The sequence below is a fragment of the Parambassis ranga genome, chromosome 4, assembly GCF_900634625.1.
Source record: "Parambassis ranga chromosome 4, fParRan2.1, whole genome shotgun sequence".
Lineage (NCBI taxonomy): Eukaryota > Metazoa > Chordata > Actinopteri > Ambassidae > Parambassis > Parambassis ranga.
This window is the reverse complement of record NC_041025.1, coordinates 24,565,392-24,581,656: the sequence shown is the minus strand read 5'-3', so window position 1 is coordinate 24,581,656 and position 16,265 is coordinate 24,565,392. Positions and strand designations below refer to the sequence as shown.

At 49.3% G+C, this 16,265-nt stretch overlaps 1 protein-coding gene across 1 annotated transcript; it reads right to left on the bottom strand.

The window, feature by feature from the left end:
* Positions 1–1,512: 1,512 nt before the first annotated feature.
* si:ch73-60h1.1 (calcium/calmodulin-dependent protein kinase type IV) lies at positions 1,513–14,691 on the bottom strand. The gene is made up of 11 exons (XM_028403730.1): positions 13,960–14,691; positions 11,300–11,378; positions 10,975–11,037; positions 10,352–10,434; positions 9,845–9,917; positions 6,275–6,365; positions 5,732–5,806; positions 5,387–5,462; positions 4,868–4,994; positions 4,158–4,310; positions 1,513–4,030 (listed from the first exon to the last, which is right to left on the bottom strand). The coding sequence occupies exons 1-11, from the start codon at positions 14,064–14,066 to the stop codon at positions 3,515–3,517; spliced, it is 1,443 nt and encodes a 480-aa protein (XP_028259531.1). The 5' UTR covers positions 14,067–14,691; the 3' UTR covers positions 1,513–3,514.
* Between the last annotated feature and the right edge of the window lie 1,574 nt (positions 14,692–16,265).

The window sequence follows — 16,265 nt, the reverse complement described above, 5'->3', positions numbered from 1 at the left end:
AACACAAGCCGAGGCTACAGCGCCACCTCAGTCTGGGAGGTGTCAGCAGCAGACTGGAGGTCCAAAAAGTCCTCATACTGGTGCGGGACAATTCAGGGGGGGCGAGTGTACAGACAGAAGGTCTGCTCACTGACGGACTGCTGAGGGGGGTGGTGGGGGAGGTGGTGGTGGTGGTGGGGGTGGTGGTGGTGGTGGTGGTGGTGGGGGGGGGGGGTTGCTTCATCACACAGCTCATTGAACGGCAGTAACACCGTCATGAAATATAATCCCCTTTGATCAATAAGTGCATCAGGTTTTTATAAGTACATACACGTAGTGGTGGTTCACTGTCAGGAGACAGGCAGCAGGTGGCGCTGCTGAGGCAGAGGCAGACTCGGCTGCAGGGTTCAGACTCTTTATTCTGATATGATCAAACTGAAAGAATACATGCAGATACACAGGTGTCAGAGCAGCGTTACACTCGCAGGCTGAACGCCACCCGCCTGAACGCCACCCGCCTGAACGCCACCCGTCTGAACGCCACCCGCCTGAAATAAACACAAAACAAACAGCATTTACAGCCCCCCCCCCCCCAGGTAAATAGAAGAAAATATTCATGTTTGTACAGAAGAGTATAGATGTGATGCATGCTTTCACCAGGACAGATCCAGTGTGTTCACGCTGCGTCGGTCCAAGACCCAGAGGGTTAAAGAGGAACCAAACCAGCGGCCAATCAGAGGGCTCTCTGGGACAGGAAGTGGGAGGAGTTATGATTCTAGAGCAGCTGTGATTTAAACCTTTTCATTAAACTTAGACACTAAAAATAAATGTGTCCAGTTTCAGGAAAGTGTGAAAATATTCCTTTAATTCATAAACATGGCCGAGTCTGTTGGGACGTTTGGTTCCTCTTTACAAAGAAAAGCCCTTAAAAACATCCAGGATTGTCTACGGTGGCTGAGATGGAACAAAAAGGACAGCGAGCTGAGAAAAGACCGTCCAGCAGGGGGCAGCATCACAGTGCCACAGGGACCACAGGGTCCAACAACATCATCACTGCTGGGTGGAGCTCATGATGTCATCAGAAACACCTGCTGCTGCCCCCTCGACCTCCTCCACCCGGCCACTGTCAGCAGGAAGGTTCTCCTTATGAGCCGGGTCCTGCTCAAGGTTTCTTCCTGTTAAAGGGGGTTTTCCTGACCCTGCTGATCTTAAAGGTCGGGGAGGAGGTTTCACTCTGATGCACTTTGTGTTAAATCAGTGTAACTTCTCTTTACAATGCGATAGCAACCGATTAGTTCTCATTAAAACGAAGAATATGAATCATCTGAAGCTATAAAAACATCATCAATCCTCCGGGTGGACCCTGTAGGAGTATTGGCTGGTTGTCACTCTCTTCCTGCTCTGTGCACCAGAGAGGTACGTGCATGATGGCATCTTCAGGTGATGCGTCCATGTGGTTGGAGGCGTGGCTTCAGGGTGAGCTCTGAGATAAAGGGGCGTGTGTTTACTTTGGAACCTGGCTGACTCTCACTGAGTGTTCAGAACCTCCTACCCTACCTTTAAAGGGGTTCAGGCTCTGGGTCTCTGTGGAGCAGAGTTCTGATTGTAAAATGCGCTGTGTAACTAAAACTGAATTGAACCTGCAGTCCGGTTTGGACCCTCTCAGCCTCCGTAGCTCTGTCTAAGTGTTTCTTGGTTGGAGTGCCTCCGCCTGCTGTCTGGTCTCGCCGTGTTTCTTTTGGAAGCCCCTGTACAAAAAGAGGTAGAGCGTGTGGTCTCAGATCAGACGAACGGGTTCGATTCAGGTCAGATTTGGTTCCTTTCGGGGCTCGAACACTGAACATATCTGTGGTGGCGTGGAGCAGTAAGAACTAAACTACAGGCTGTACAGTGCAAACGAGCTGAACTACGGCTCACTACAAGCTCACAAACACCACGGCTTACACAGCGGAGCTACACTACGAGCCGCACAGCATCGTCTTCAGGCGTCAACACCAAAGAGTAGAAAGGATAAAAACCTCCCGGAGGAGCAGGAGCCTCCCGTCCTCCTCCCAGGGTCTGAGCAGTCTGAACATGCATGCTCCGAAACTAAAAGGGATGCAGAAGAAGAAAACGCTCGTCCTCCTCACAGACGAGCCTCCAAAGGTTCATAAAATACAATCAATCAGCTCCGTCCTGAGGGGCTGAGGACGGTCCGGCTCAGGACGGTCCAGCTCCGTCCTGAGGGGCTGAGGACGGTCCGGCTCAGGACGGTCCAGCTCCGCCCTGAGGGGCTGAGGACGGTCCGGCTCAGGACGGTCCGGCTCAGGACGGTCCAGCTCCGCCCTGAGGGGCTGAGGACGGTCCAGCTCCTGTAGGCGGAGAAGAAGAAGAAGAAGAGTTCATCCCAGATCAGCTGTTTGTGAAGAACCAACACATGATGGCTCCACATCATCTGAGCCTCACTGTGTTCATGCAACGTCTGCAGCTGAGTGTTTTCACACCGAACCACGAGAGGATGAAGAAGTCTTCTTGTAGGCAGAAGGGCTGGGACTATTTAGTGTCTAACAGCAGTGTATCCTTCCACTCCCTGGTTAATAAACGTGATGTTGGACAGAAGTGAAGAGAACTTTTGTGCGGCTGCTGTGTTCAGTCCTCTGCGCCCCTCCGCCCTCCTTTGGTGACACTCCTCCCTTTAAAGTGTTGGTGGGTGCAGTTTGGACGGAGCCGTGCTGGCTGAGCGCACACACACACACACACACAGGACAGCGAGGTCCATCTACACACTGTGAGACACACAATTTGTCAGACGTCCTGGTGTGTGTCTGCAGGTAGAATAACTCACCACATCCTCGTCTGTAAACTGAGGTTTATGTCTAAAATAATCTGAAGCAAGCTAATCTGGGACTAAACCATCTGTGTGGACTAGACTCATTTTAACATGATTTTTTTTTGTCCTGATATTTTTATGGGACTTTCCTGAGTCTCTGAGGCAGCCGAAGCAAAACTAACAGTCACACGTTTCTGAGAAAGAACCCAGAGAAAAACTGCACCGACTTCCCTTTAAAAGCAGGAGACGCCATCGGTCGGGTAACTCAAATCAAAGCAGCGCTTCATTCACGGCGAGGAAAACAACACGAGCTTCTGCTCTCACTGTAAAATGACTCAGCAGCTTTGTGTCCTGCATTTGGGCCCCTAGCCAAACTAACGGTAGCACAGTTTGTGTTTAGCTAATTGTTGTTTGAGCAAATAGACAAATACAAACTATGTGTTGTGTTTAAATGGACTACAATGTGTCTTTGCAGGATGTACAGTCTGATAACTCACGGCCAGTCTGTGACTGTAGCAGACAAGCTAACCGCTAATAGCAAAAACATCCAACAAACTCTTTTAGGTGTTAGCGTGTTAGCATGTTAGCAGCAGAGCTGGCAGTGGCGGGGGTCTGGGTGAATGGCGGGTGTTACAGATGCTTTTGGTCCTCATGAGTTAGTGTCCATGTTTCAGAGCTGGAAGGCTGAACTGAAGCCGTGAAGCAGCTCAGCTGTGTGTCAGGTGATCACTGGCAGTGAGTGGCTTTACTGGTTGGCTCCGCCCCCGGTATGAAGCCGTTGCTAAGGTTGTTGGGACTCGGGGGCGTGCCCAGAGCCGGCGTGGCCTCTGCTCTCGGGGTGGCCTCGACGACAGAGCAGCTCTTCTGCGGCAGCCGGGGTTGGACCAGCATTGATTTGGGGATAACGGATGTCTGTCGTAGCCCGTCAGCACGCAGTGGCGGTCTGGTGGGGGCAGGGGCTGTGGGTGTGACATCAGAACTGGGAGGTTTAGGACTGCGTGGAGGGGAGGGGCTGGGGGCACTTTGGTCGGCAGACTTTGTTTCTACTTTCTGGGGCAGCTGCTGGTCTGGAGGATCCGGAGCCTCCTTGTCTGTGGGAGCGGACTCTGTGGACTCAGGAGGCGGGTCCTGCTGCATGCTGCTCTGCCTGGAGGTCCCTGACCCTGGAATCTCACAGCTGTCTGTGCGGCGGCGCGAGCCCTCATGCATCCGACTGGTTGCCACAACAGCCTTCATGGCAGCCTGCGGACACACAAAGAAAACAAGTTTAGCTACGCATGCTAATAGGTACCGACAGACGGAGGTCATCTTTAGAGGAAAGGTGGAGGTGGAGCAGTAATGTTGGACGTTTAAATTTGTTGTGGTGAACCTTAAGTTTGCGTCGAGCGTTGAACTCTTGGAGTTTCCTCTGGGTGGTGTCCATGTGGGAGAAGCGGGCGGCTTTACCCAGCACCCAGGGGTGCTGCAAGGCCTCCCGGACACTGAGGCGCTTGTGAGGGTCCAGGACGATCAGCTTACTGACCTGCAGACAGATCAACAAGGACACGACCCAGTTCAGACTGACCGAGCTGTCAAGACCAAGACCAGACAACTCAGAGTTCTTTGAGACAAATCCAAGTAGGTCAGGAACATGTCTGTCCATGTCAAGTCCAGGTCAGGTTTCATAACAACCAAGTCCAAGAGTGATACCGCCCAGGAAAAACCTGTGTAACCCACAGTCTGCTCAGTCAAAGTCCACATGATTAAAGAATGTTCAAGTTGCACAAACCAGCATGTGCCGCCAAGAAGTCCACGTTCACTCCTCTCAGACAGACCCAAGGGCAAGTCAAGTCCCAGCCCTCCCATCACATTAACCCCTAACTCCTCTGAGATGGTGCTCAACCAGTAAGTTGTGAGTAAATTCTAATACAGGAAGTGAAGAGTATTTAATTTGAGTCTGAGTCAGGGGTCAGAGGTCAGGGGTAGTTATCCCCTCTTTAAGACCAGTCTCAGGAGAGTCCGTACCAACAGTCCTTCAACATTAAATACTTCCAGTCAGAACTTCCATGTGTCCAGGTCTGTCCAAGTGAAAGAACTCACCAGGTCCTTGGCATTGAGGGACACCTCGTCCCACCACGGAGACACAAACTCGTAGTCGCAGTTGAGGATGCGGCTGTACATGTACTGATCCCCCCTCGGGTCAAAGAAGGGCTCGAACCCGCAGAGTCTGCACACACAGCAAGAGCTTCAAACATGGCTGCTGTTCATTCACACAAGAAACTGGACACAACACGCACAAATGTGTCAGACACACACAGCCCCTCCCAGAGTGTATGGACGAAAACAGGAAAAAACAAAAACAAGCTGAGCAGACATGGATGCCCATCATGTCACATGACCTGTGCAGGAGCATCCACAGCAGTGTGTGGTTAGTGACACTACATCAGAACCATTAGCGGTCCAACACCAAAGACAGATCAACAGGAAGCAGCACGATGTCATCACTTCTGATGGAAGTTATGAGACAGACGAACTGTGAAATCCATACTGAGGGGATGAGTCAGTGTGTGTGTGTGTGTGTGGACACACTGACAGCCAGCGAGGTGTTAATAGACTCACAGGATGTAGAGGATGACGCCCACCGACCACATGTCCACCTCGGGCCCGTAGGCATTTCCCCGCAGGATCTCTGGAGCTGCAGGCAGAGGAGTTAGCCGTTAGCTGCCAGATGGCTGCCAGACGCTCTGACCGGGACCGGGAAATCCCACGGAGAAGTGAACGCACCACTGCATCATGGCAACACTTCCACTGCTCATCTACCTATACTACAACTACTACTGCACCTGCTGACCCCACACTGTGAACTCCTGCTGCACCCACCTACTACACCTTCTACTGCACCATAGTGCTGCTGAAGCTAATTCAGCTGCTGCACAGCATGCTGCTTCTGTTGTGTGTGCTTACCGCAGTACCCCGGGGTGCCACAGACGGTCTTCATGGTCACCTGGTCATCGATGATTTTGGACAGACCAAAGTCGGCTGTGGGAGAAGAGAGTACGTCTTCATTAGGTCTGACCTGACGTGAAAGTCTGTTTCCTGTTCAGAGATGGGGTTGGGTGGAGGAGAATGTGTCTCTGCAGGAGCGGCTACAGGAAGGTGGAGAGCGGAGGCTGTGTGAGCCTCCTCCATCTGTGCCTGTTAGCCGGAGGCTATCCGGCCATCTGACACACAGGCTTCTCCAGAGACGAGCAGATAATGAGCCAGCACCAAGCCGGCAGCACTGTTCTGCTGTATTCCATCCTGTTCTGTTCTATTACAGATTAAACAGCGCCTCATAGTGAACATGATGTGTTCGAGGGCTGTAGGATGTTTCTGTGCTGCACGTGCAGACAGGCTGCCTCCTCTACATCAAACAGAAAAGTGATGCTGCTTTCAGGTGCTGTCAGACATGTCTGCTGTCTTGGTGATGGATTTCACTGTGTTGTGTTCAGGTGTCAGGGCAGTTACCTATCTTCAGCGGAGCATCCAGAGACAGGTCGGCGTACAGCAGGTTCTCCGGTTTGAGGTCACGATGCACAACGCCATTCTCATGCAGGTACTGGAAGACACAGAGAGAAGAGTGAACGCTGCTGCAGCACTGACAGACTGCAGAAGAAGAACAAGAGGAACACAGGACCGGGCGGGAAGGGGAAACCTTCAGGTGAGGACAGCATGACATGGCAGGTGGAGGGAGCGGGTGGGGTCTGTGGAGGACTTGGCAGGATGGACTGAAACAGAGAAAAACTCCACGCTGACAGATGGCTCCACCCGCGGGGGGTGGGGGGGTGTAGGCACAACCGAAAAATCAGGACCAGTCACGAATGGTCAAAACTGCCTGTTACCACAGACAGTGAACTAACCACAGACTGTTACTACAGACAGTTACTACAGACAGTGAACTAACCACAGACTGTTACTACAGACGGTGAACTAACCACAGACTGTTACTACAGACGGTGAACTAACCACAGACTGTTACTACAGACTGTTACTACAGACAGTGAACTAACCACAGGCTGTTACTACAGACAGTGAACTAACCACAGACTGTTACTACAGACGGTGAACTAACCACAGACTGTTACTACAGACAGTGAACTAACCACAGGCTGTTACTACAGACAGTGAACTAACCACAGACTGTTACTACAGACTGTTACTACAGACAGTGAACTAACCACAGACAGTTACTACAGATGGTGAACTAACCCCAGACTGTTACTACAGACAGTGAACTAACCACAGACTGTTACTACAGACAGTGAACTAACCACAGACTGTTACTACAGACTGTTACTACAGACAGTGAACTAACCACAGACTGTTACTACAGACAGTGAACTAACCACAGACTGTTACTACAGACAGTGAACTAACCACAGACAGTTACTACAGATGGTGAACTAACCACAGACTGTTACTACAGACTGTTACTACAGACAGTGAACTAATCACAGACTGTTACTACAGACTGTTACTACAGACAGTGAACTAACCACAGACTGTGAACTAACCACAGACTGTTACTACAGACAAAGAACTAACCACAGACTGTTACTACAGACTGTTACTACAGACAAAGAACTAACCACAGACTGTTACTACAGACTGTTACTACAGACAGTGAACTAACCACAGACTGTTACTACAGACAGTGAACTAACCACAGACTGTTACTACAGACAGTGAACTAACCACAGACTGTTACTACAGACAGTGAACTAACCACAGACTGTGAACTAACCACAGACTGTTACTACAGACAGTAAACTAACCACAGACTGTGAACTAACCACAGACTGTTACTACAGACAAAGAACTAACCACAGACTGTTACTTCAGACACTAAACTAACCACAGACTGTTACTACAGACTGTTACTACAGACAAAGAACTAACCACAGACTGTTACTACAGACTGTTACTACAGACAGTGAACTAACCACAGACTGTTACTACAGACAGTGAACTAACCACAGACTGTTACTACAGACAGTGAACTAACCACAGACTGTTACTACAGACAGTGAACTAACCACAGACTGTTACTACAGACAGTGAACTAACCACAGACTGTGAACTAACCACAGACTGTTACTACAGACTGTTACTACAGACAGTAAACTAACCACAGACTGTGAACTAACCACAGACTGTTACTACAGACAAAGAACTAACCACAGACTGTTACTTCAGACACTAAACTAACCACAGACTGTTACTACAGACAAAGAACTAACCACAGACTGTTACTACAGACTGTTACTACAGACAGTGAACTAACCACAGACTGTTACTACAGACAGTGAACTAACCACAGACTGTTACTACAGGTTTCTGTGCTGCAGATTAATGTCACATACATCAGATACAACAAGCACAACTATACTGTAATCCTGACACACACACACACACACATAGCGTAAACACATATAAACATGCACACACACACGTACACATATATAAACAGGCGTATGTTTCTCTGCATGGTAAATGTAGGTCAGCTGTGGTCAGAGAGAGCGACTGTGTGTGTGTGTTAATCCCCTGGTTTTAATCTGCTCAGCAGCAGGATGGAAGCTGCTGTTACATAAGAGACCTGCAGCCGCTGCACGCTGCTGCCATGTGCAACAACATTGTTGCCAGCAACGACAACAAGTAAACTACAGCTGTACAGTGCACACAGTGTAACATAACATCAAAAGAACAGAACTCCTCATGTTGCTTCTCCTGTAACTTGTGTGTTCGGTTTCATCATTTTTACAAAGAGCTTCGGATGATCGTCACAGGATTATTTTCCTTCTTGCTGCCAATAATTATAGGTTATTATGATTCACTGGCTTCTTTAATCAGCTTTTTTCTTCTGTGAGCTGTGTTGTATAAGCATGTCAGTGAACGCCTCGTGGTTTTTATTAACAGTTGTACGCTGACCTTTAAACATGATATTGTGCCACTTAATGTTTGACTAAATCTGCAGGAAGATGGTGATTCATCCTCGGAGGAGGCCTCTCTCCTACACGGGAAACAGTCTGCTTCCAAACAGACCTCTGAGCTGAAACCAATTTCTGTCAGTTTGATCTGGAAGTGTCCAGAACAGAAATGTTCCCCCGAGCCTCACACAGCCGCTGCAGAGACCTCCAAACAGCTCCATCACCCTCCAACAGCTCTGAGAGGGTGGAGTCAGATTCACACTGACAGGCTGCAGTCATGACACCTTACAGAGCTGAAAACAGATGTTTGATAGCAGAGGTTTGGAGTCAGGCTGCAGACACTGGACACGGGGGGATCAAATGAGCAGAGGGTGGATGGAGACTCACACAGAGCAGAGACAGCTGATTGATCAGAACAAAGACAGACACCGACAAGAGTCAGCAACATCTGAACAAAAAGAAAGGACAGTGTGTGTAGTTCCTGTCTCTGCCTGTAGAGGACAGTGTGTGTAGAGGACAGTGTGTGTAGTTCATGTCTGCCTGTAGAGGACAGTGTGTGTAGAGGACAGTGTATGTAGTTCCTGTCTCTGCCTGTAGAGGGCAGTGTGTGTAGTTCCTGTCTGTGCCTGTAGAGGGCAGTGTGTGTAGTTCCTGTCTCTGCCTGTAGAGGACAGTGTGTGTAGAGGACAGTGTGTGTAGTTCCTGTCTCTGCCTGTAGAGGACAGTGTGTGTAGTTCCTGTCTCTGCCTGTAGAGGACAGTGTGTGTAGTTCCTGTCTCTGCCTGTAGAGGGCAGTGTGTGTAGTTCCTGTCTCTGCCTGTAGAGGACAGTGTGTGTAGAGGACAGTGTGTGTAGTTCCTGTCTCTGCCTGTAGAGGACAGTGTGTGTAGTTCCTGTCTCTGCCTGTAGAGGACAGTGTGTGTAGTTCCTGTCTCTGCCTGTAGAGGACAGTGTGTGTAGAGGACAGTGTGTGTAGTTCCTGTCTCTGCCTGTAGAGGACAGTGTGTGTAGTTCCTGTCTCTGCCAGTAGAGGACAGTGTGTGTAGTTCCTGTCTCTGCCTGTAGAGGACAGTGTGTGGTACCATCACAGACAGTGAACACGTCTTCTTACCGCGACAGCCTCCAGGATCTGTTTGATGACATGAGCGGCGTCTCTCTCGCTGTAGTAACCACGCTCCACAATCCTGAAACACAACCGTGGTCACGTGACATCTGAGCGTCTACGTCCAGAGACATGTTAGACTAGCTGATGACTTTGTGTGGCTGTGTAAATGTAGTCCAGGATCTACTCCACCTGGCACCCAAGGTGAGCTAAGCTAACCTCAGGCCCCCTGAGACCTCCCACAGGACTGGCTAGCTTAAGCTAGCAAATGGTTTTTGCTGCTAGGTGCAGATCTGAATCTTTTTGGACATCTTGTCTTCTTAGAATCTGGGACTCTACAAATCTCCAAGGATTCTGGGAAACCTCTGAGAAATAACTCAGAGGGACTGATGAAGGAAAGTTCTTCAGAAAACTATGAGTCCATGGGGCCTTGAACTCTTGGTAAACCTGGGAGGTCAGTTACTTTATGTCTTCTGTCCCTGATCCTGCTGATAGCAGTAACTCATGTGTTCTCACCGGTCAAACAGCTCTCCTCCGGTCACCAGCTCCAGAACCAGAGCGATGTCTGTGTCTGTCTCAAAGATCTCCTTCAGCTGGATCTGGAACAAACACAGGAACAGACCATCAGTCAGAGTCCAGACCCAAGCAGAACAGCATGACATTTCCACTGAAGGTTCTAAAAGTTCCATGTTTGTGTTGTGCCCTGTTTTTCCTGTCAGATCAGAAGGGCTGTTCTGTCTGAGATCAGCCGGATCAGTGCGGATCACGTCACAGCAGAGAAGTGATTTCATACATCAGTCATCGACCGTTGACATTTTGAGCTGTGAGTCTTTTGTCCAACTCGTTTCCAGCTGTGACGCAGTGACATTGTTTGTGGGGAGAGACGAAGGAACCAGAAAAGCCTCCACAGCTCTGCAGCGACCACAGAGCAGCCGTCTGTGGTTACCTTCATCAGATCAAGCACCCACTCAAGGAAAAAGCAGGTTGTATCTGCAGCAAGGATGTTCGGCTGCTCCCTGTGCGTGAACAGCCAAAGGCCTGAAAAGCTGTCAGATCTCTCAGAGTTCATGTAAACCTCACATCCCCAAACCAGTTCGGAACCAGGACACATCACACAGAGAGGTGCAGCCTGTACTCACTATGTTCGGGTGTGAAAGACGCAGCAGGACGCCGATTTCCGTGCGAACGATTTTCTTGTCGATCTGAAACAGAAAGAACATGAGAAGACCTCAGTCTAGCATGGTCTACCTTAAGACTGGAAACTCCAGATCTAACGAGCCAACACATGATGAACACCTGCAGCACATCCATCACCCCCATGGTGGTGGTGACAGAGGCTCAGGTCTTTGCACCCACCCTTTACTGCCTGCCAACACCACTCAGACCCTGACCCAGACTGAGGTTCCCAGATAATCATCAGTGTGTGCTGATGGGTCTGTTTTGGTGTCATGTTGGATTACTGACCGTTTTCTTGAGGACCTTGATGGCGTAGGGTTTTTGGGTCTGCTTCTCCTCACAGCGGTAAACGATGGACGTAGCTCCTCTGAGGAAACACAGAACACAGAATCCACAGAGTTAACCCTGCAGCTGCTACATGCAGCACCAGCCAGCAGGTCTGTCAGTGGACCTGTTTCACTGAGGGAGTCTTTTGATTATTAGGTGGTTCTTGCTGGCACAGAAATCACAGGAACGACAGAGGAGGTTTTTCCACAGCAGGATATGTTTGGGAACTGTTTGTGCCCAGTGCTGCTACGTTTCAGTAACTCAGTGCACTGATCTGCATCGTGGCTGCTGTAGAGACCCAGATCAATAAGTGAGGGTAGTTCCTACACATTAGGCCTTGAGTCTAAAGTTCCTCAGACGTTTGGTCGAATAACCAAATACGCAAGGATGGTTCCGTGTGTCATGATCCTGTGTTTCCTTGGTTTGGGTTCCTTCTAGCTGTTGATGGTGTTTGTGTTACTCTGGATTTGTTTAGTTCCTGATGTATCTGGTGTCCTTGGTGGTGTCTGTCTGTGTTGTGTTGTAGTTGTGTCTTGTGCTTACTGTTTTACTTTGAAAGTCCTGTCTTCTTTGTGGTTTACTTCCTGTGGTTTCCCTCCTTTTGTGATTACCTGTCCTGCCCTCGTGTCTCACCTGTGTCTGATTGTCTGTCTCTGTATACCAGGTGTGTCTTCCTTTGTCTCTGCCAGTTTGTTTTGTTACCTCGTGTGTCTCATGTGCCACATAAAGCCTCACCGGCCCACGTGTCGACCTTCAAACATTGCTTAAGTATTTCTTTTTACTACAAACCTCAATGCCATGCACCATGTCAACTTTCATTTTTGCATTCAAATTCTTTGTTGTGAACTCTAAACCAAGCTTAGTTTTGGACTTATGCCAAGCTTTGTCTTACAGAATTAATTTGAAAGAATTCACTATAAATAATCCACAAAAGCTGCAGCAGATATTTCACAGCAAAATGTCTCCTCAATCCCCACAGTGAGTTTCATGAACAAATTCTGCAAAATTATGGAGAAATGGAAGATTGAAGGCAGTAAAATCTGAATTTTCGAAAAATATTTTAATTAAAAAAAATTCACTATGAATAATCATTAAAAGCTGCAGCAGATATTCTTACTGCATTATTGTTACAGAAGGTTTCCTGTATTATCACAGTACGTTTCATGAAAACTGCAGAATTATGGAGAAATGGAAGGTTGAATTGGCACTAAAATCTGACTTTTCGAAAAAAAAAATAATTTTAAAAAATTCACTATAAATAATCCACAAAAGCTGCAGCAGATATTTCACTGGATTGTTGTGATGGGTGATGTTTGAGTCTGCTGGGACTCCTGACTGTCCCCAGGTCTGAGCAAAGGTTTAGGTCCTCTGAGGTGAGGGGAAAGTGTGTGTGTGTGTGTGTGTGTTTCTGGGGATCTGGTATACTGCTGGGACAGATGGAGGAAACAGATCCATCTGGAGAGAGCACACACACACACAGTCCTGGATGGTCTCCATGGCAACAGGACACCTGGTAACAGAGCTGGTGGAGGCGCTCACACGTTTGAATCACCACTGACATCATTTGACTGTTTCTGCAGAGCTGTAGTGTTGTTGTTGTTTACAGCACACACACACACACACACAGTGTGTAAACACACACACACACACACACACAGTGTGTAAACACACACTCTCCTTCACTTTACTGAGTTTATGTTTTAGCTTCCTGTCAGGGGGAAATAATGTTATAATGTTTAATACTGTATTGGACAGTACTGAGGGTCCTTTAATATGTCTTCTGTCTGTGTCCACTGTCTCTGTCTTTTGTCTCTGTCCTCTGTCTGTGTCTTCTGTCTCCTCGTGGTGTCTTGTGTCTCTGTCCTCTGTCTCTGTCCACTGTCTCTGTCTTCTCGCTGCGTCTTCTGTCTCTGTCCTCTGTGTCCACTGTCTCTGTCTCTGTCCTGGTCTTTGTCCTCTGGCTGTGTCTTCTGTCTCTGTCCTGTCTTCTGTCTCTGTCCTCTGTCTGTGTCCTCTTTCTCTGTCTTCTGTCTCTGTCTTTGTCCTCTGTCCTCTGTCTGTGTCCTCTGTCTTTGTCTGTGTCCTCTGCCTGTGTCCTCTGTCCTCTGTCTTTGTCCTCTGTCTGTGTCCTCTGTCTCTGTCCTCTGTCTGTGATTTGGATGTTTGAGTTTGTTTGACTTCTTTGTTTAGCGACTCGTCTGAGGAGACAGTCCTCCAGAGAGCAGACCTGTGATCAGTGTCGTCTCAGCTCTTTGAAGAGTTTTAATACAGAAAGACGCTGAAGGTTTGAACAGCTGCTTCAAAGAAAGAAGGTTTTCATTATAAATGCAACAAAATGTAAAATCATTTAAACGATGAAGTGTAAAAAAGGAAAATGTCCAAACACTGAAGGCATCACTGTTATTACCTCATGTGTTCATGAATCTGCAGCAGATCTGTTTATATTGATGACAACATGATGCAGACATCATGTGACTGCTGAACCTCTCTGGTCCCGTTAAGTACCAGCAGAACCTACTAGAACTAGGATTATGTTATATTGTTATATTGGGGAGGACCCCCCACCCCCACCCTGTGAGGACTCCCTCACCCCTGTGCCCCCCTGATAATGTGGTCCAGACCTGCCCAGCTCGGAGCTCAGGGTGTAGAACTCCTCCACCGTGCCGTCCCGCCTTGACCCGTCCACCCAGAACTCCACCGGCTCCGAACCAGGCCGAGATGTCGGCATGATGGCTGCAGATCTGCCCCCAAACCAGTACAGAGAGGACCAGGACCGAGCCCAAGTTCACACCAGGACCGGGACCGGTTCAGACCGGGTCAGGCGTGACCCGATCGGAACCAGAAGCAAAGTAATCCAGATCAGATCTCGGCTTTAAATCCAGCTCGGTAAAGCCCAGATTAGAGCAGCAGAGGGGGGATGATTCATGATCCTGAAGGGCTTAAATCCAGGAGGTGGATCCGCCTGCGCTCTCAAACTCTCAACCAGAACCGTTTACAGCGAGACGGGTCCAAACAGACCGAAACGCAACAGCACGCACGCGTCTTATTCCAGGCTGACGCCAGAACCAGGATCCAGACGCACCAGGTCCGGATGTGTCGCAGCTTCCATCGGGCCTAGGATGTCGGATCAGCTCAGTCCATCACCCCCCTGTCGGAGTCGGGCTCAGTGTCGGCAGAAATGGACCGTCCGTCCCTCCGGAGCGCAGCAGCCTCCCGGCGAGCTCCAGCCCGAGGAGCCGCGACAACAACACGGGAGCGTCGGAGTGCGTGGACGGGACACAGGCAGCGACGGGCGGAGGGCTCTGCGCGGGGTGTCGCTGCTCGGTGCTCGGGGGTTTGATTCCCGGGCAGGGCTGCTCCAGATGTCCGCTGGATCTGCGGAGAGAGAGATGCTGCTGTAATCTCACAGCCCCGCCCCTCCGCTCCCCGCCGACCAATCACGGCCCTGCACGGGTGCTGAGCTGCGCTGCCATTGGTCCTCCGGCCTGTCAGCCGGCGAAGCCTCTGTCGGCAGCCTAAATACAGAAATAACCTAAATACATAAATGTACATTAGCGTGACATCTGGACGGGCTGATCCCGCAGGACTCAACCCGCAACTCACGCGCTTAGCTCCGAGACACGTCATCACACATCAGTCATTAACAGTCTAATCCATAATGACCAAACAGCAGCTGACTGTTCACTGTGACAAAAACACTCATAATAAATCATCAGTCTTACATCATAACCTGCGTGTTTAATTCAGACACTGTGACTCTGAACATACCAACACCTTCACACTTCAACACACACACACACACACACACACCTCCGCAACCAGCCGATGTCTTAGCAACCACAGAGTATCACCTTGGTAACCACAGCCAGACTTTAGAACCCAAAATGACTCTATATACACATCAGAGTTTACACAGTGTGTGTGTGTGTGTCTGTGTGTGTCTGTGTGCGTGTGTGTCTGTGTGTGTGTCTGTGTCTGTCTGTGTGTTTGTGTGTCTGTATGTGTGTGTCTGTCTGTGTGTTTGTGTGTCTGTGTGTGTCTGTATATGTGTGTGTCTGTGTGTGTGTGTCTGTGTGTGTGTCTGTGTGTGTGTGTGTGTTTGTGTGTCTGTGTGTGTGTGTCTGTGTTTGTGTCTGTGTGTGTCTGTGTCTGTCTGTGTGTTTGTGTGTCTGTGTGTGTGTGTCTGTGTGTTTGTGTGTCTGTGTGTGTGTGTGTGTCTGTATGTGTGTGTGTCTGTGTGTGTGTCTGTGTGTGTGTGTGTCTGTCTGTGTGTTTGTGTGTCTGTGTGTGTGTGTCTGTCTGTGTGTCTGTGTGTGTCTGTGTGTGTGTGTGTCTGTCTGTGTGTCTGTGTGTGTCTGTGTGTGTGTGTCTGTGTGTGTCTGTATGTGTGTGTGTCTGTGTGTGTGTCTGTGTGTGTCCCTGGCTGTTAGCAGCACAGGTGAGGCTGGAGTATCAGTGCAGATGTGAGCGTGCTCAGTGCTCATCAGTTAAAGAGCTTCAGGTAAACATCTGTCCCAGTCTGACTCCAGTGAGTCTGCTCAGACACATGAAGAGCGAACGGGGACCATCAGACCCCTGTGACCCTGTGACCCTGTGACCCCTGTGACCCCTGTGACCCCTGTGACCTGTAGGTCTGTGCAGTGGATCTGTCCATCCAGTTGAATTTAACAGCAGCAGCGTGACTGACAGGTTTTCTTAAGGATCGTGAAATCTGTGTCTTCATGTTGAATGTGTTGACATGCTGATGGTGAACAGAACCACCTGAACCCAGAGTGAACTCAGAGTAGAGAACGCGGCCGCCATCTTGTAAACATTTATATTTTATGTTTGTATATTTTCTCTCTCACTGTGCTGTGTATTTTCACCCTGCTCCTGGTCTTGCAGGTGTCCGGGCTCTCTGATTGGTTGTCAGGCGCTGCCTGCCGTC